We start from the raw sequence: 19457 nt of genomic DNA, 5'->3' as shown, positions 1-19457 counted from the left end.
TGCGACGCCATGCGTTCTTCTCGTATTGATTTCAATCAGGTTATCGCCAACAGTGAGAATCACTTAGATCGGATCTGGCCAACGGGTATGTCTGAGGCCACTTGAATCCCAGTCAGCATTTTATTTTCTTATGGTGTATATTGTGTGCTTACTAACCACCAGTAAATTAATTAATTTAGATTCAAATAATGTTTCTGGAATTGGTATCCATTATTATCAATTGTATTTTCTTCTCTTCTCTTCTTCTGCTTTACCGCGTCTCTCATGCGTCTTCACTAGTGATGGCTCGTTCGCGAACGACTCTTTAACATGGACGAACCGACCTGATTCCCCGTTTCAGTTTGTCTCGTTCGTATCGTTCGTTTGCCGAGACTTGACTCCCAGCTCCGCCCACTAGTCGCTGACTCGTGGTGAAGACTCGAGGACTGAGAAGTCACGAGAGCCAGCCGGGCAACAACATCCCGATTACGAACATGAAGCACTCCTCAGCTAAAAGGAACTTAGTTAATGTTGTGTTGATTGATTGATCGCTTGCACCATTGCACGATTGTGATTTGTTTGAGAATGAGAACGAGGGAGGAGCTGAGTCTGACCGACTCGGCTGAGAACTGTGCATTCGCGATTCGTTTCAAACTGATTCATTCAAACAAATCATGAAATCCACCACTAGTCTTCGCGTAGAGTGGCTTGTTTATTTAAATATTGCCGCCGTAAAGGATTATGGGATACCAATATCTCCTTTCCTTTCGTAAAGGTTGGTCAGGAGTAATCTATGCTAAAGGAGGGTTAAAGGATGCATCAAGGCTCCTTTCCTAAGCATTTTTAGAATTCGAACCACTTCCGGGTCATCTTCTTAGGAAAGGAAATTTCCTAAGCAAAAAAGACTATTCGTAGAGGCCCCTTGTCTAAATAGACACAGCCTAATTGTCTAATTGTCAATCAACGGACCATTTTCAGGCGTCTCAGTACCCCAACAGAGTAGTACTGCGAGACGAGAACGGCTCACGCCCACTTTTGGAGGTGGAAACACGACCTGTGCCGCACCTTTGCAGAATGAACCGACCCGCACCCTGCGGTGGAAATGCGCCATTACTGTCCCGACAGCGATATATTGTTGTATCTCTCACAAATATTATCATAATATAATGATATGTCGCTTTGGACAAAAGCGTCTGCTAAATGCCCTGAATGTAAGGTAAATTAACCCGGTTACCTTCTTCATGTTGATGCCCCCTCCCGTCCCGATCCAGGAGCGGGAGATCGACCACGCGGCCGGCAGCCACGGCGTCGCCGGCATCTTCGTCAAGTACGACACGAGCGCCCTGATGGTGACGGTGCGCGAGCAGCACATGCCCCTCGGACAGTTCCTGGTCCGCCTGTGTGGCATAGTGGGGGGCGTCTTCTCCACCACAGGTCTGTGACGCTGTCTCTGTACTGTCTAACCCCTACCTGCTCCTTAATGACCTGTCTCTGTACTGTCTAACCCCTACCTGCTCCTTAATGACCTGTCTCTGTACTGTCTAACCCCTACCTCTCCTTAATGACCTGTCTCTGTACTGTCTAACCCCTACCTGCTCCTTAATGACCTGTCTCTGTACTGTCTAACCCCTACCTGCTCCTTAATGACCTGTCTCTGTACTGTCTAACCCCTACCTCTCCTTAATGACCTGTCTCTGTACTGTCTAACCCCTACCTGCTCCTTAATGACCTGTCTCTGTACTGTCTAACCCCTACCTGCTCCTTAAGGACCTGTCTCTGTACTGTCTAACCCCTACCTGCTCCTTAACGACCTGTCTCTGTACTGTCTAACCCCTACCTGCTCCTTAATGACCTGTCTCTGTACTGTCTAACCCCTACCTGCTCCTTAATGACCTGTCTCTGTACTGTCTAACCCCTACCTCTCCTTAATGACCTGTCTCTGTACTGTCTAACCCCTACCTCTCCTTAATGACCTGTCTCTGTACTGTCTAACCCCTACCTCTCCTTAATGACCTGTCTCTGTACTGTCTAACCCCTACCTGCTCCTTAATGACCTGTCTCTGTACTGTCTAACCCCTACCTGCTCCTTAATGACCTGTCTCTGTACTGTCTAACCCCTACCTACTCCTTAATGACCTGTCTCTGTACTGTCTAACCCCTACCTCTCCTTAATGACCTGTCTCTGTACTGTCTAACCCCTACCTGCTCCTTAATGACCTGTCTCTGTACTGTCTAACCCCTACCTCTCCTTAATGACCTGTCTCTATACTGTTTAACACCTACCTGCTCCTTAATGACGTCTCCAAAGTCGCTGCAAGTTTCTTTGGATGATTTCTACTGCATGGATGCAATAATACAAATACACGTGTTTAGATACTAATGAGTTTAATGGGGTTTCATATTTGGACAGGTTCGCTTGGTAAAATGGAATGTAAACAATTATTGCTTAAATATCGTGGCCAACACAGACCTTACATTCTCCATAGTCATAACGGAATTCGTCATAATCAAAATATGTAAAATATTTGCCTACTTTGCTCGCTGGGAAGGTAGATCGGGAATCAGGTTAAATACTCACTCAGTGCAAACACTTCACTACATATGCTTACTTGGTACAGATTTGATGAAAAACAGTGTTACATATATATATATATATTTAATATTCCCCGAATGTATACACCCCCCCCCCCCTCCATAAGGTATGCTACACAGGTTCGTGGGCTCCTGTGTGGACGTCATCTGCTGCCGCTTCAAACTAGGAGTCTACAAACCCACAGAGGTGAGTCCTGACTAAACCCACAGAGGTGAGTCTTGACTCAGCCCTGAGGTGAGTCTTGACTCAGCCCTGAGGTGAGTCTTGACTCAGCCCTGAGGTGAGTCCTGACAGATAGCGTCATAAGCAGCCACCATTAAAAACTGATTGCCCTATGCTACTAAAACATTTATGCTTACATTGTTCACGGTTAATGGAGTCAAAATATTATCAACCAAAAAAAAACAAAAAAAACATACACATCTGTGAAATTCGTCTGACAGTCTCGTCTGTCGAGGAGTGGTGGTGGTCGTTTGCTTTATCCGTCTGCAGTTTGTAGTCGATTCCTCCTGTTCTTCCTCCAGGGGGCGCAGGCGAGCCAGCAGCAGAACGACCACCTCCCCCCGCTGGACCTCCGGCCTGGAGAGGAGGCCAGCGGCTAGGACCAGGGCCAGGACCAGGGCCAGCACGGGGGCTAGGACCCAGGGCTAGGACCGGGGCCAGCACCGGGGCTTAGCTCTCCCCATAGTCCCACTGTCACAGAGGAAGAAGACGGCCGTCTTTAACAACATTTTATACGCACCGTTTGATGATGATGATGATTATCATTATCATTAATAATAATAATAATAATAATAATAATAAAATGATAAACCAATGTTTATGCTGATGTATTGATGTATTTTTTTTCTTTAAATTAAAACAAGGCTTAAAATGCATGCAAACCTTTAATCGCTGCAGTGGCAGGAATTGTAGTAAATGTTCACTGCAGCAGTTGACGAGTGAGCAGACACTGGTGACTATCGGCTCCCCGACTACACTCTGAATTGAGTATGAATATGAAATGAGTAAAATGTTGTTCTGCTGTTAAGACAAAAGAGTTCATGCATTCATGCAGATCTATTAAGACAAAAGAGTTCATGCATTCATGCAGATCTATTAAGACAAAAGAGTTCATGCATTTATGCAGATCTAAACTAGAATTCAGATAGAAACCCAAACATTTACCAAATGCATGCAATCTCTTTTGAAAGGAAGAAAGGAATAGAGTGAATGAGATGACCTTCAGGAGGTCATACTTAGGGCTCCTTTAGGGCTATGATGTTAGTACAAGGAGTCAGGCACCAACATGACGTAATGCTCACTTTGTTTATTGGACTGTAGCCAAGCAGACGTGTTCAAGACGTTTGAGCAGAAGGAGGATGAAAGGTTTCCATTCTCATAGTCACAACTTCTGCCGAGTTTGATAAAGTTCAATAATGGCCAAAGTCTTGTGTTTCAAGTGCGCTGCAGAGGCCCCTTCGGTCCTGCTGACATCCTCTGGCCTCATCAGCTTTGATGGCAAAACCTTCCGCCATCAAGGGAACCAAACCGGGGGCCGTTCTGAGGACCGCGGCCCTAGCCTTCTCGCTCCGCTGACAGTCACCATGGTAACACCCCAGACAAGGACTTTTGCATAAACAGGTAAAAAATAAAAAAAAAACAATCCTATGGATTTCCATTTGTATTCTGTCATCTCAGAACATGTACAATACTGTACATGAATCAGGTTTGGAAATCAAACTCTCCTCTCTCCCTGCTTGGGAGCGTTCAAAGGAAGCACAAGATTCCACCAAGCTGCTGAATCAACAGTCAGACGGTGGGTCTGTTTTTTGGTTCACCTGTTTACAGGTTATCTTCTGAATGCCAACATGTTCTTAAAATTAAATATATATTAAATATATTACACCTCAAGGTGTGTCCGCTTGAGAGGAACGGGTTTATAAAAAATGTAAAAATAGTAAAAGGTAGTTTCAGTACAAACAGGCAGCTTTGGCGAGCATCAAACCAGCGGCTCGGCGCCACAACACACCTAAGCAGCGCCGGCTCTCGCTCGTTTGTTGGCTCAGTGAGCACAAAGGTAAGTTATTGTAATAAACCAGTATAGCCGGTCGTTATTATGGTCTGTGTCGGTTGTCTCAACCCTCGACTCGCAGTACAAATGACAAAGACCCAGCATTGTTTAAAGAGGAGGAGAAGGGAGTATGAGAGTGGAAGAAAATAAAAGTGAAATGCAGAAACATTTCTAGCGTACAGAAAAAGCCTAGGATGTCGTTTGTTCAAAAGGCAGTTCGTCAGGACTGAAGAACACAGCACACAGGCGGGCTCGGAAAGCACCGGAAAGAGTCAGACGCGCGTATCATTGCATATATAATCAATGATGTCAAAAATACCCAAACAGGTCCAATGTGTATCGCAAGGTGCAGAGACGCAACTGTGGAGGTTGATCAAAACAGACATAACCATTCCCCTGGAATGGTGGAGAAGACCCAAGTTTGTTCATTTCCTTCGAGTCAACGTCCTTCCTATTCCACCACCACTACCACCACCACCGTGTCCATGCTGTAAAGCCCAGAAGGTCCAGTAACCCCAGAGAGGGAGACGCGAGGGCGAGAGCCTTCCTGGGGGAGGGCCAGCAGGCCTCAGGCGTCTAGCGAGCTGGAGACTCGGAAGTAGGAGAGGAACTTGAAGCAGAGTCTCACCACGAAGTACCAGATGTTGCGGGCCATCTCGGAGCGGGCGATGAACACCCTCCAGATGAAGATGAGCAGCAGCGTGTTGAAGGTGTAGCGGATGTTCCTCAGCCTGGTCGGATCACACGGCATCAAGGGTTAGAGAACCTCTTACCTTAGTCCCTAAAGCTTCCCTTAAAAACACTAAGGGCTCTCAGCTGCGTTACCTTGAGCGGAATCAAGATGCATTTCAAACCATTCCAAAGATAAATGATGATAAAAGCATAAAATGGTCAAATACAATAGTGTGGACAGATAAAATAACCAGAAAAACACATGTAGCCTACGTTAAACTTTAAAGAGTGGTTAAAGTCTTCCCCTCTGAATAATTTATGCGTTGATAAATTATCAACTGGAAGTGCCTCGCATTCACACCCTGTAAATTCCAGCATAGTTATCATATGGAAAGATCTATTATACATCACTCTCAACATCAATAGTAACCACAATGGAATATAGACCGTTTGGTGCTCAGTTCCATCCATCCATCTCTATCTATCTATATATCCATATCCATCCATCCATCCATATCTATGAAGAAAGCCATGTGGATTTTGATTGGATTGGGGTGTTATTTGTGAATTTTGGGTCCGAAGGAACTGTCTGCCCTCGTTGCTCTGCTGAAACAGAACACCCTGACAGCCAGACAGACGGTTTGGATCACGGTGACTGTTCTCCGTAAACGTACTTCCTCAGGTGTTTCTGGGCAACAGGGATATCGGACATCTCTTCATTGAGGACGTATTTCTTGGTCCCGATGCAGTAGTTCTCGATGTACTCCGGCCAGTTCAGCTGCCGCACATCAAAGTTGAACGTCTGGAGAATGAAAATAACGTACAGTTAGTTTGACTCACGAAGACCTGAAGATCCACTCCCAGACAGTAGGGAGCGCCATTCCCTCACAAAACAGCTATCGACGAAACCTTTACTAATCCCACCCCCCACTAACAAGGACACAAGAATGTCCTGGAGGGCGTTGGTTCTAAATTAAGCTTCATTATCTTGAAAAAAATGTTAATTACTTGCCAAAGTAATTATTGAACCACGATAATAAAGAAAGTCAACAAGTATGCTTGAGTGTACGACTGTACGAGTGTGTGTGTGTGTGTACGTGCGTGTGCGTGCGTGCGTTCACAGCGCACCTTGCGGTCCTCCATCGTGAGCTGGTTCAGCAGCATGCTCATGTTGTCAGACTTCCACTCCCAGTCCTGGTTGCTGAAGTACTCCAGCAGGCCGATGGCCTTGTGGAGCCGGTTGAAGATACGCATCATCCTGGAGGGTGGGAGGGCAGAGAGAGAGACCAAGAGAGAGAGGCAGAGGAAAGGAGGGTGGAAAGGAGACAAAATAAAGAACAGAAAAGAGCAGAGGAGGGAATGAAGGAGGGAAAGATGGAAGGAAAGAAAGGAGGATAGAGGGTCAAAGGGGTCACTCGCCTGTGTGATTCTCCGGTAGATACACTGGAACGCTTGTACTTGCTTTTGAATGAAATTCTCCACAGCAGTGTTGCATTACAATAGACGTCGATGTTAAGATGGTTTAACAAAAGGGCGACTATTTCCCCCCCGTCTACTGAGTGGACTGTACCAACCGGTAGGGGGATCTATCATTCAAACATCTGGGCTGGACTCTCCCACTGGGGAGGTCGGTAGAGGGTCCATTTGGAAACCTCATCAGGTTTCCTCTCAGACTTACGTCGGCTTCTGTCCGGAGAGACGCAGGTACATGTCGTAGATGATCGCCGGGAACCGGTGGCTCACCAGCATCCAGTACTGGTTGATCAGGTAGTTGGAGGTGATGTTGGCGTTGGGCCGGCGGAAGGCCTGCTCCAGGGGGTTGGTCTTGAAGGTGTTCATCACGTGGTACTCTGGGGACGAGAGGACGGCGCCACCGTTACTCATTTTAATGCAGCTGTGTATGCAAAACTAAATGCTTCATGGCCATTGGGGGGGGGGGGGGGGGGGCTGAATGACAGCCAGGAGGACAGACTTAATAAAAAGTGACCTTAGACTGTGTTCCCCACGGACGAGTCGGCGTGAGAGAGAGAGAGATGTTGACCCTCTGGGCTCCGCCGCCCCCTCTACGCTACGCTTCATTCAGAGTGACCTCACACATTACATCACGCTCACACGGGGGGGTTTCCATGGCAACCGCCCGACCACCAGACCCAAAGCGACGGCCAGATGTGCATCCCGCCGTAGGAGGGCCCGCGCCCTTCAGCCGTCCTCCAGCCCGCCACCCGCCCCTGTTGGCATGGCGACGGCACACTGCGGCTACAGGCCGTCGCTGGGAGTGCCCACAATGCCTTGCGATGGTATGCCGCTTGGCATGCAGAGATGCTGAAGGGTTCTGAACCAGCTCCGCTCCTCCTGTCTGTCTGGCAGTCTTTCAGTCAGTCCCAATGTCCTCCCAAACAATGACGCTATTTGAACTGATCATGCCACGATCACCAATAAAATAATCATCTTTAACCGGATCTTTGGTTCTGCTAAGACCCCGTCAATGAACTGATGAGTTTATTCCAAGAGCATGATGCACTGGAGACACAGGACTTGATCATTTGCTGTACTCTGGTCGTGCAAACACCTCAGTGGCATCACGGAGTCACCACGCAGGAGTCACAGGAGGACGGGTTTGGTGCACCTACCGATCTCGCCCCAGTGGAAGGGGTTGATGCCTCCTGTGGTGCAGTTGTAGACCATCGCCGTTTTAGGTCTGAAACGTGGCAGGACAGAAGATTAAACACCCGGTCGTCATCGCTCACAATCCACCTCCATGTTCCACCCCACTGGGCGTTGGGACGTTTACGAGCGTGTGCAAGATCAGGCCCCACACAGGAAGACGAAATCTGGCGCTGAGTGATGGAACTTAGATTAAGTCCAACTGTTTTTCAATGAATAAATCAGCTCGCTTCTTTGCACTGAAAGATGAAGAATAGTCTGTCTCTTCACCGTCCTTCAAATAGAGTGATGTGTCCCTTTATCTCCCAAAAGTTTTAAATACTCCTTAGTTTTTATATTCTTCAACTGACAAGAATTGGCTTTTAACTGATGAGTTTATTACTTCCGCCTAATTGTTATATGCAACTATATCTTCAATCCCATTTCCCTCTACTTCTCCAAACCGTGAAACAGTGACTGAGGTGTGTGTGGGCGGGGGGCCTCCGGGGGGCGCTCTAACCTGTGCACGGCAGTGTACCAGCCGGCGGCCAGCGTCAGGTTGATCACCACGTCCACCGGGATCAGGTCCGCCACCGCGTCGTTGTTGGCCCTCATGGTGCGCAGGAGGCCCTTCCCCGCCTGGAGACAACAACACAGTTAACCCACAGGTAGTGCCTGTTAGCAGACAGCGCTACGACGCGCTGCAACGTGGCGTGCTACATCGAGCTACGACGTGCTACGACGTGCTACGACGTGCTACGACGTGCTATGATGAGCTTTCAAAGCCACCGCGGGCGCCCCGGCAAGGGGCTTTTGTCCAAAGAGCTGGACAGGGAATGAGGCGTCAGGGGACGTAGGTCTGGGTCTCCTCCAGGCAGACTACATAAGGACCACTAAACCATCTTGCCCCGCTCTCTCATGAGATCACACAACAGCTCCATGTTAACTCACTGCTATGAAGACTCCACTCGGCCCGTTGAAGTTGTCGATCCAGCCCTAAGAGAACAGAGGGAGGAGATGTTTGATCAGCATTTTGGGGTTAATGAAGAAATGATTGCAACCGAAACGCAAAGAGCTGCTAAAAGATTTGTGCCAACATCGTCACAAAGCCTTCCCAACCATCCATTGTTCTCAACAAAAACTATTCTATTTATTCATAAGTGCATCATATCTGATCAGAGTCAAGGGCCGTGTTGAAGTATGACACACTCAGCTCAGAGCCTGACTGAAGACATTGCGTTACAACTGGCGTTAGAAAAAAGCCCACAGGCCGAACCCGGCCTACGCAGTGAGACAGTGTGGAACCGGTTCCCCCTGGATTCCTCGCCTCCTTCCAACGTCCCTCGACAGGCCTGCGTTCCGGCGGCATGTGGTGCATTCCACCTGCTGCGGGGCCGACCAAACTGGTCTATCGTACGACTGGGAGACTGATGTCAGAACTAGTTCCAAAATTAAACCACAACAAAACATCTAGCCCATGAAGCAATCTAGCAGAGCTGAAGAATGTTTCTCTATGAATGTGTGAGCCAACTAAACATCAGGCTTGTAAATCCAACGGCTATTTCCCAGGGTGATTATAGCGGGGAACATGCTACACTATGCTGTATAACGAGCTAGGCTACGCTGTGTGAGAGCTAGGTTTCGCAGTACAACAATGTAGGCTAGGCTACGTTAACAAGGTTCAGATGGCTGTCAATCAAGTGATGTCACTTCGATCATTTAAAAAACGAACACTGTGTACAGAGTAACCCCCACACACGTGAGGGTTACTGTGTAGAGTACAGAGTAACCCTCACACATGTGAGGAAGGAGCTAATGGAGACTGACTGATGGAAAGGAAAGTTTGATGTTTGAATGGACAGATGAATGGATGAAGGGATAAAGGACATATTCAGAGATGGATGAAGTGATGAGGGATAGAGGACAGATTCAGAGATAGATGAGGATGAGGGATAGAGGACATATTCAGAGATAGATGAAGTGATGAGGGATAGAGGACATTCAGAGATGAATGGATGAGGTATAGAGGACATATTCAGAGATGAATGGATGAGGTGATGAGGGATAGAGGACAGATTCAGAGATGAATGGATGAGGTGATGAGGGATAGAGGACAGATTCAGAGATGAATGGATGAGGTGATGAGGGATAGAGGACAGATTCAGAGATGAATGGATGAGGGATAGAGGACAGATTCAGAGATGAATGGATGAGGGATAGAGGACAGATTCAGAGATGAATGGATGAGGGATAGAGGACATATTCAGAGATGAATGGATGAGGGATAGAGGACAGATTCGGAGATGAATGGATGAGGGATAGAGGACATATTCAGAGATGAATGGATGAGGGATAGAGGACATATTCAGAGATGAATGGATGAGGGATAGAGGACATATTCAGAGATGAATGGATGAGGAATAGAGGACATATTCAGAGATGAATGGATGAGGGATAGAGGACAGATTCAGAGATGAATGGATGAGGGATAGAGGACATATTCAGATATTAATGAAGTGATGAGGGATAGAGGACATATTCAGAGATGAATGGATGAGGGATAGAGGACGTATTCAGAGATGAATGGATGAGGGATAGAGGACATATTCAGAGATGAATGGATGAGGCGAGGTGCAGACGGGGCCTCACCGGGAAGGGCTCCTGCCAGCTGGCGCCCACGATGGAGGGTCTGATGATGCCGATGTGGAGGTGCTCCTGCTCCTGCTGCACCATGTACTCCGCCAGCGCCTTGGTGTAGGTGTAGGTGTTGGGCCGGTCGCCGATCAGCCGCGGCGTGATGTCCTCCACAATGCTGTCCTCCATCCACCTGCATGAGCACCCCCGTCATAGTGATCATCATCATCATAGTGATCCTCCTCATCATCATCATAGTGATCATCATCATAGTGATCACCATCATCATAGTGATCCTCCTCATCACCATCATAGTGATCACCATCATAGTGATAATACTCCTCATCATCATAGTGATCACCATCATAGTGATAATACTCCTCATCATCATAGTGATCACCATCATAGTGATCACCATCATAGTGATCATCATCATAGTGATCCTCCTCATCATCATCATCACCATCATAGTGATCCTCCTCATCATCATCGTGATCATCATCACCATCATAGTGATCATCATCATCATCATAGTGATCATCATCACCATCATAGTGATCATCATCACCATCATCATAGTGATCATCATCACCATCATCGTGATCATCATCACCATCATCGTGATCATCATCATCATCATAGTGATCATCATCATAGTGATCATCATCATCATCGTGATCATCATCATCATCATAGTGATCATCATCATAGTGATCATCATCATCATCGTGATCCTCCTCATCATCATCATCATCATCATCATCATAGTGATCATCCTAATAGTGATGATCATCATAGTGATCATCATCATCCTAATAGTGATCATCATCATAGTGGTGATCTTCACAGTGATCTTCGTAGTGCTCGTCCCCCTGACTTACGACAGCGAGTCAATGAGCTTGGTGGGCTCCACGGGCGGAGGGTAGATGACCTCATCGATGTGGTGGAGGTTGCAGTTGGCGTATGCGGTGGAGATGTGGATGAAGGCCTCCAGGTGCTGCATCTTGCGGGCCAGACCCAGCAGCTGCATGGTGGCGATCACGTTCAGCTGCAGCGCCTGCCTGAGAGAGGGCGAGAGAGAGTTTGAATGTGTAGGCACATTTGACTTTTTCTTTTAAGTCATCAGCCAACATGGGACCGTTACATATAGCGCCCGTCTGGACGGCTCTCTGATGGAACCAGTGGGATGAGTTACTGCTGGGACCTGGTTGTTGATCCTAAAACGTCCTCACCACAAAGCAGCTGCTGATGAGGTGAGGACATCAGGCTGGATCACGACATATCTGGGGATTGTTCTCTCCTTTTATGTTTTTACTGCAACGAGGACACTTTTACACGTTTTACTGAAACCATTTTAACCTTCTGAATCACAGCCTGGCATGGACATCTTAACCTATCCACTATGAACAGACCTGGAATCCTCGTTGAGGTGGAGAGCGAGAGGTTATGTGTCATATACTTTTTTTTTTTTTTTTCAGGTTGTTCCACTAGTGAAACAGTGAAACCACCTAATTGGGGGTTAGGGTTAGGGGGAGACGACCGGAGTCCCAAGTGGTTCCCCTGGTTCATCAGGTTGGAACCAGAACTGGCTGTACTCCATTCCTAAAGAACGCAGGAGGGAATCGGACGTGCGAACCCTCCGTTAGGTATGGAACAGGTCAGGTATGGAACTGAGCTGCGGAATCTGAGGAATTAAGGAATTAACGGTCGATCCTAACGGTGTGAACTATTTGATTGTGATCTATAAAGCACTTTGTTTGGAAAAGTGTTTTTTTTTAATTCAAGTGTATTATTCATACTCTTGTTCCATATTTTGATAATACCTTAGACTTTTCAATTTGACCTGCATTGTGAAGAGCGCTTGGAACACAATCCTCATTTCTGCCCGATTGTGTTGACAATGAACACAAACACGATCTGAAGAATTTCAGTTTGATTTAAAACATGTGCTTCCTGCTCGGCCAGTTACCATGTCCTCATGGTGACGCGTGAAACGGCGTCAGAGACCGATGAGAGAGAACAGATAGAGAACAGCGAGAGAAAGAACGGAGGGAGAAAGAACGAGAGAGCAGCGTAGGAAGGAGTGCCTCTCTGAACTCTGGCCCAGCCAGGAGCAGCCACCATACACACAACACTCAGAGATGACAACACCTACGAGCCAACAGAGGGCTTCTGTAGTGACGGGTGGGAGCTCAATGACCAGGAGGCGGATAGGTTCACCACTCGGCCAGTGAGACTGCCTGGAGGTATTTCGAAGGACAGAGAGACAGAGAGAGGGGGACAGAGCGAAGGAGAGAGGGAGGCTTTCCTGCAATTCTATAATCTTACGTATTAACTCCTACATGTACCCAGAATGAGCAACTAAAGAGGCCGAGAGCACTGGCATATTACATTTAAAGAGTCAATTGGAGTCTTTGTGTCCGTGTGTGTATTCCCATGCATGCGCACGTCATCCCATGTGAGTGTTTGTGCGTGTGCGTGTGCGTGCCCGTGCTCACTTGAGTGGTGCGTCGAAGCGGATGGTGGCGGCGCAGTGGAAGACGATGTTGATGCAGCCGCAGAGCATCTCCACGTCCTGCGGGCTGAGGGCCAGGCCAGGCTGGGTCAGCTCGCTGCTCACCGCAATGATCTTCTGGTGGAAGTCGGGGTCCTCCTCGCGCACGCGTGCAAACAGCTGGGAACAGAACAGACACACAAATAAAGTAAACAGTCAACAGGTGATATTCGTCATTGAAAAGGCAATGGCACATGGACGTAGTGGTTAGACGACAACACTACTAGGGGTGAACATGTTGGATTGATGAACCTTTGATCATTTTACCATATTCATTCACAAAGAAACAGAAGGAGGGAAAAAGACAGGGCCGTGGTTGGTTCAGATTGGTCGAGTCAGATGGGGGCAGCCAATCAGGGACCGGAAACGTTTATATAGCTGCCCACTCACAAAAACCCTGCTCTCTTGGAACCAGTGAAAAAGACTAGCATTAGGGAGAGATCACTCGAAACTTGGGGAGAATGCACAGAGAGAGATGGTAACTACTTCCATTACCAGCGGTCCTGAGATGCTGAGCGAGCAGCCAGTGTGTTGCTGACCACAGGAGCCCTCACCCCTCCCCCCTTTAGTTAATTGGGAAGAGATTAGTTAATTGGGTGTCGGGAGTCTTATTCGCCAGGCTCATGAATATGCATTACCCCTGGGACGTGGTGAACCTGAGAGGCCCTCAGGAGCCCTGTTGTGTTCCAGAGCGTGTGTGTTACCCGCTGGGCGCAGAGCTCTTCACCTCAGGGGACACACACACACACACACGAGTGTCGACGGTGAAAGGAAACACCGGAGAAAACAGCAGCCATCGTCTCCAGAGAGGAGGAGGAGGAGGAAGAACACGATCCGTGACCCCACCGCACCCATCTGTACCCCAGCAGCGCCAACCGGCTGTACCCCTACACAACCGCCAGGCTGTACCCCAGCGCAGGAGCCTTCCACTGGCAACAAGACCGACCATGGGACCCTACCCCCAACCGGACCCACTGCTACATCATGCAGTGACACATACCCACCCACCAAGTGTTCCAACATGATGGATTTCCTTCCCCATCTCCATAGGACCGGCCCACTTGCTAAACCAGTACTCTGAATTTATCCAAACCAGTTCCAACAGCATAGAGCAGGATGAACATGGGATGGACAAGTGGCAGGTGTTTTGTCCTCTTCTTGTCGACGGTATGACAGATTCCGTAAAGATGCAGTCACACTCTGCAGGAGAAATGGCCAGTAGAGAGACCATGACACACACACACACACGCACACACACACCCACACACACACACACCCCCCCCCCCCACCCACCGGGTAGTGGAATGACAGAAATACAAAAAAAAAAAAAAAAAAAAAGAGTGATGGGTCAGAGAGCAGAAAGCTAAAAATACTGACCAATGGGAAAAAGACAGACGGACAGAAATTAAGACGAGGGGCAGAAATAGAGACCCACCCACAAAGAAAGGGGAGACTGAGACCTACAAAGACGAGAGTGAGGGCCGGGGCGAAAGCTGAGACCGACAGACAGGAGACACGATAATCTCTCCAGTGGCCCTGTGGGCGATGACGACGACAGACCGGACTCCTTAATGAGGAGGAAAGCCTGAGACTCCTCCTCTCCTGTGACAACAAGGAGGAGGACAGAGTCCTGACAGACTCTGAATCTGTGGTGAGGAGGACAGTCCTGAGACTCCTCTCCTGCGGTGAAGAGGAGGAGGAGAAGAAGGACAGACTCCACTCTGCTCCGCTCCTGCGGTGACCGTGTGTCTCAGCCGCTACACCAGATCTCTCATGAACCAATTTATTTCACAACTCCAGCTAATTTGCGACCTAATTAATTCATCACACACACACCACACACAAGGACCATGGCTGGCTCCTCTCAGCGTCTCTGGGGGGGGGGGGGGGCTAGGTAGCACCAGAACGGCTGTTTCCCACCAGTCCCACTTCTCAACCCAACACAGATGTAGCGGGCCCAGTGCACACATTGCACCACTGTGATGCCAGTGACTGCTGGTCTGTGATGGGGACACTTACTGCATTCAGTCCAGCTTCTTAATTATTCAGATTCAGGTCCCGACGGACTATTGACAGAGCAGATCTGAGGATACAACGCGTTCAGAAGCACACCATGTAGCAGGACAATATGAGCCTTTAGGAACGTTTTCTCTGTGATACAACGCCTTCTTACTCTAAGATTTGTAAGCCATTCATTTCACGCAACACTTTCTTCCCTTGGAAACATTTACAATTATGGCATTTAGCAGACTCTTTTATCCAAAGTGAGTAAGAAGGTGAAACAATATATCATTGTCGGTACAGTCAGGTTAGCTGTCTATTTTTATCTTGCTTTCTAGGTGTGCAGGTACAGACAGCCCAGCTAATGATATTCATCTAGTGGGGAGACTGAGCTGATCAAATGAGTCACAGAAAGGGTTGACTCACTGCAACATTACTAGAAGAAAGTTGTGCCCTCTTAGTTCAAGTGTTTTAAAAGTAGGTTCTAAAAACCACCGGCATAACTCCATATTTTTGTCTTATGGGATTATTTGATACCTCTTTATCTGAACAGCAGTATCTAGGTCAGAGAGACTCGATATGCAGGTGTAACCGGACGCTCTCTGGTGGGATGGGTCTCGTTCCAGCCGTCAAGCCAGCGGACCTCGTCGGTGACGCAGGGAGAGACGATCAGTGTGACCCACAGCCGCCACGCGCCCCAGAGCACCCGCACAGCCATGGATGAAAGCTACCGATTACATTCTGGCAAGCATAGACACGCAGCAGCAGGCAAACGGAGCCCAGCTTTTGGTCCAGAAAGAGCCACCTTGCTGACTCTATCGGGTGTGTGCGTGTGCGCGCTGACCGACTCCTGTCGACCGTGAGAGGGGATAGGGCTCGACAAGTGGAACCAGAACCGTCTGGATCAAAACATCCTGAATATTTACACCCTCTCAAAAGATCACCTCTCCCAAGAGAGGATTGGTTCTGCAACTGACGGCCAGGGGACCAGCTGCCCTTAAGCCTGGAGGCCGGCTTCCGTCACCCAGAGGACCAGCACAAACCACACGGTGCTCTGCTGAGGTGGCGAGAGGAGAGGGCAGCATCCAAAACACCCGTCCGAGTTAGGCCTGGGCAATAAAACAATAATTATCATATCTTGATAGACTTTATCAATATCAATATAAAACATGTTCATGGACCACCGAATCTAGCAGCTGGGTTTGCTACAAAAACACGGCTCCATACTTATTTACAATAGTTGAGTGTTTTTCATTGTTGTATCGGCGTTGGAGTATTCATCGATGAAGGTCATATTAAGTTGTTAAACAGCAGTGTTTAAATCCAGCATGGTAATTCCTAGTCTTTTTAGGTCATTAAGATTTTCAATAGTTATCGATATTCATCGATCATATCAATATGATCAAGTTATATCGTGATTTGTCTTTCAACCATGTCGCCCAGGCCTAGTAGATATGCTCCTCCATGACCCCACAGGGTCAGGACCCCCAGACAACGTTGATATCTGGCCCGTTTATCGTCAGTAAAACACATCTTGGCAGAGACAGACCCCCGCCGGAGGGAACCAGGGCTTTACATCGTACACCCCACACTAAAATAGTGTTATACCTTTAATACAGAAACCATCCAAATATTAAACCATATTTGGTTTGGATTATCTTTAAAATCTCACCACTACATACGTGACCACTACATCACACAATGATTTCAGGACACAACACGCATACACAAAACAAAACTGAACTGAATAGAAGACTTCAACAAGTTCAGTGTTCTACTATAAACCAACCTTTGCCTCCATGGGGCAAGCTTTCCTGTGACCCAACCCACAATCAACTGCAGTTTGTGGGAAGCCAGAACAGGTGTGGCCAGATTGTTCCTTCACCATAGCAGTTTCAACACACTTACTAGAACCAGACACACCGGTCTCTGCATGGTCTCAAAGCTTCCTCTGGGCCTCGTGGTAATTGATTGGAGAGAAGGAGAGGCAGGTGTGAGTGTGTGCGCAAGTAGGTGCGTACACACGCACGCATGCACAGACAACCACGACTTCCTCAAAAACCAAACATCCTCACCAAACACCTGTCTCTCGTCTCGGGAACAGGCCAGACTAGCAGAACAACAACGTTGTTCCCCCCCCACGTACATGAACACATTCCGATCCATCCCTCCTCTGCACAGGGAGATATGCGGTTGCCGCGGGCAACCGATACCCAGTACCGGGCCATTCCATTGTGAGGGGGGGGGGGGGGGGGGGGGTGTCTGGGGGAGAGAAAACAGAGCTCTAGTGGGGTGGGAGGGGGGGGGGCACACCTCGGGTGTGATGGGTCTTCAGTAGCTGACGACAGGCAGACCACCCAGCGGACCACTAAGCTGCACCCAGCCAACCTTTCATTAATCACTGCAGCACAATAAAGAATCGCTTCCCTCTGCCACCGTTTAGCAGACACTTTTATTCTGAAGACACCAACCGCACGCAGGAGAAAGGGCATTGCGCACCAGAAAGTCCACAGGTAAACAGGCAGACCTTAGGGATCAGAGCCAGTAGCTTCCAGGATGGGAGTCGAACACACAACCACTGCATCACTATCTCACCACTCATCCGTAACGTTCCGTTCCACTTGAAGAAAGTTTCAATGCTTGAACATTTGATTTGAGAGATCCAGTTTCACAGGCAAGCACATTTACAGATCCCAATCAAGCAATTTAGAGTAAATATATGCTAATTAATACAATTATGCAATGCTATAAGCTGCCGGTTCCCGTCTCTCCACCACGGTGCCTAGGCTGCAGTTACCCGCTCAGAGTGGGCTCATTACAGGATCAGACACGGCCTCTGTAGAACAAACAAGTTCTGGGACTGATGCAGATTCACTGATCAAAAGAACACAATAGAAACAAAGACAGATTGACCAACATGGCCAACCTGCTCCTCTTCACTTTCATTCCTTTTCAATGCATGTGTGCGTGTGTGACAATATGTGCATGTGGGAGGGAAGGCTTGTCTGCGTGTGTGTGGTCGTGGGAGTGTGTAAGATTTTAAGAGCATGTGTGTAATTGTGAGGGTGTACATTCTATTACGTGCTTAGTTAAATGAGTTAATACGTGTGTGTGCGTGTCTGAGAGTTTACAAGTGTGATTGTGAGTTTACAAGCTTGTGCTTGAGTGTGAGTCAAGGAGTGTGTGTGTAAGTTCATGCCTGCATGAGAGAGTTCGAGAAAGCGTGTATGGAGTATAAGTGAGGCACAACTAATCAAAATAGTCGGGAGAACACTGCCTTTAAGCAGACTTTAAGCAGTGAATACCCGTTTCAGAGCGCTGGTACCTCAGTGTGCTGCATGGAGCCTGGAGGGGTGGAGGAGGTGATGGAGTCAGCTCCAACGCGTGAGTGGTTAAATAATAGTCAAAGTGTTGTAAACAGGCACTTGGGGCTGTAGCCACTTGAATGTCAGTCAAATGCTCCTTTGGTTTCATTTAATTTGACTAAATGCCAAAACAGAAAGCACCAGCTTTCTGTAAAACCATAATTTCATAACCTGTTTGTTTGTTATGAGCGGGCTGACACGCCAGTGTTACCTCGCCAGGACGCGCATCAACACGTTAACGCTGCAATGCGATATACCGGCGGGCCAATTGCATTACATTAATTGGGGACATTAGATTATAACAGGGTCTGCGGGCGGAATTGTTGATGGGGGGGGGGGGTGGTACGGGATTACGGCCTGCCAGAGTTGACGCGCCAGGGTTACCCGATTTCCCCACATCAGAACACACCGGGAACACACCACGTCTACAGCCTGGACCACGTCTGCAGGATGGGGGGCGGGGGGGGGGGGAATCTGGGACAAGCAGGACGGTGGGAGAAGGGTATGAGAGATCCCCTTCTCCACGTCTTGCTTGTCCCAGATCCCTCCGTCAGCACCGCCTTCTGCCCCCCCCCCTCTCCACTACCTGGCCCTCATCATGTCGACATGCGTGTACGCTGGAGGAGCAGTGTGTGTGTGTGTGCTGGAGGAGCAGTGTGTGTGTGTGCGTGCGTGCGTGCGTGCGTGCGTGTATGCGCTTAAGGAGCAGTGCGTGCGTGTGCTGACGGAGCTGCATGCACAGAACGTGCGTTTGTGCGCTCGTCCCCTCACCTTGCACTTCATCATCTCACTGAGCCTCTGCTCCACGGTCTGGCTGGCCTTGGGCCGCACCAGCAGGTAGAGGGCCTTGACCCCGGGGCAGGAGCGCAGCAGCTTCTCCACCAGCACCTTGCCCATGAAGCCCGTCCCGCCCGTGATCAGCACGTTCTTGCCCGCGTAGTAGTCCGCCACCATCGCCGTCAT

General features: G+C 48.5%; 2 protein-coding genes across 2 annotated transcripts in view; one reads left to right on the top strand and one right to left on the bottom strand.

Annotated features, from left to right (window-relative positions):
• The window catches only part of LOC311363227 (endoplasmic reticulum-Golgi intermediate compartment protein 2-like), a 12301-nt gene extending 9043 nt beyond the window's left edge, over positions 1-3258 (top strand). Inside the window, exons 12-14 of the mRNA XM_084483202.1 lie at positions 1251-1413; positions 2679-2758; positions 3097-3258. Coding sequence (XP_084339328.1) covers positions 1251-1413; positions 2679-2758; positions 3097-3174 — 321 coding nt within the window. The 3' untranslated portion in view covers positions 3175-3258. The remainder of the gene's footprint in view (positions 1-1250; positions 1414-2678; positions 2759-3096) is intronic.
• LOC311363371 (fatty acyl-CoA reductase 1) lies at positions 3245-19457 on the bottom strand (the record flags this gene model as incomplete). Its single annotated transcript, XM_084483316.1, has 13 exons — positions 3245-3265; positions 3458-3553; positions 5254-5356; positions 5972-6099; positions 6426-6555; positions 6976-7147; positions 7928-7995; positions 8461-8579; positions 8892-8936; positions 10590-10767; positions 11456-11635; positions 13073-13248; positions 19266-19457. 13 exons carry the CDS (start codon positions 19455-19457, stop codon positions 3245-3247), a joined length of 1608 nt encoding a protein of 535 aa, XP_084339442.1.

Source organism: Micromesistius poutassou (genome assembly GCF_964030765.1).
Source record: "Micromesistius poutassou genome assembly, chromosome: 18".
Classification (NCBI taxonomy): Eukaryota; Metazoa; Chordata; class Actinopteri; order Gadiformes; family Gadidae; genus Micromesistius; species Micromesistius poutassou.
This window is presented reverse-complemented; position numbering and strand designations above follow the sequence as displayed.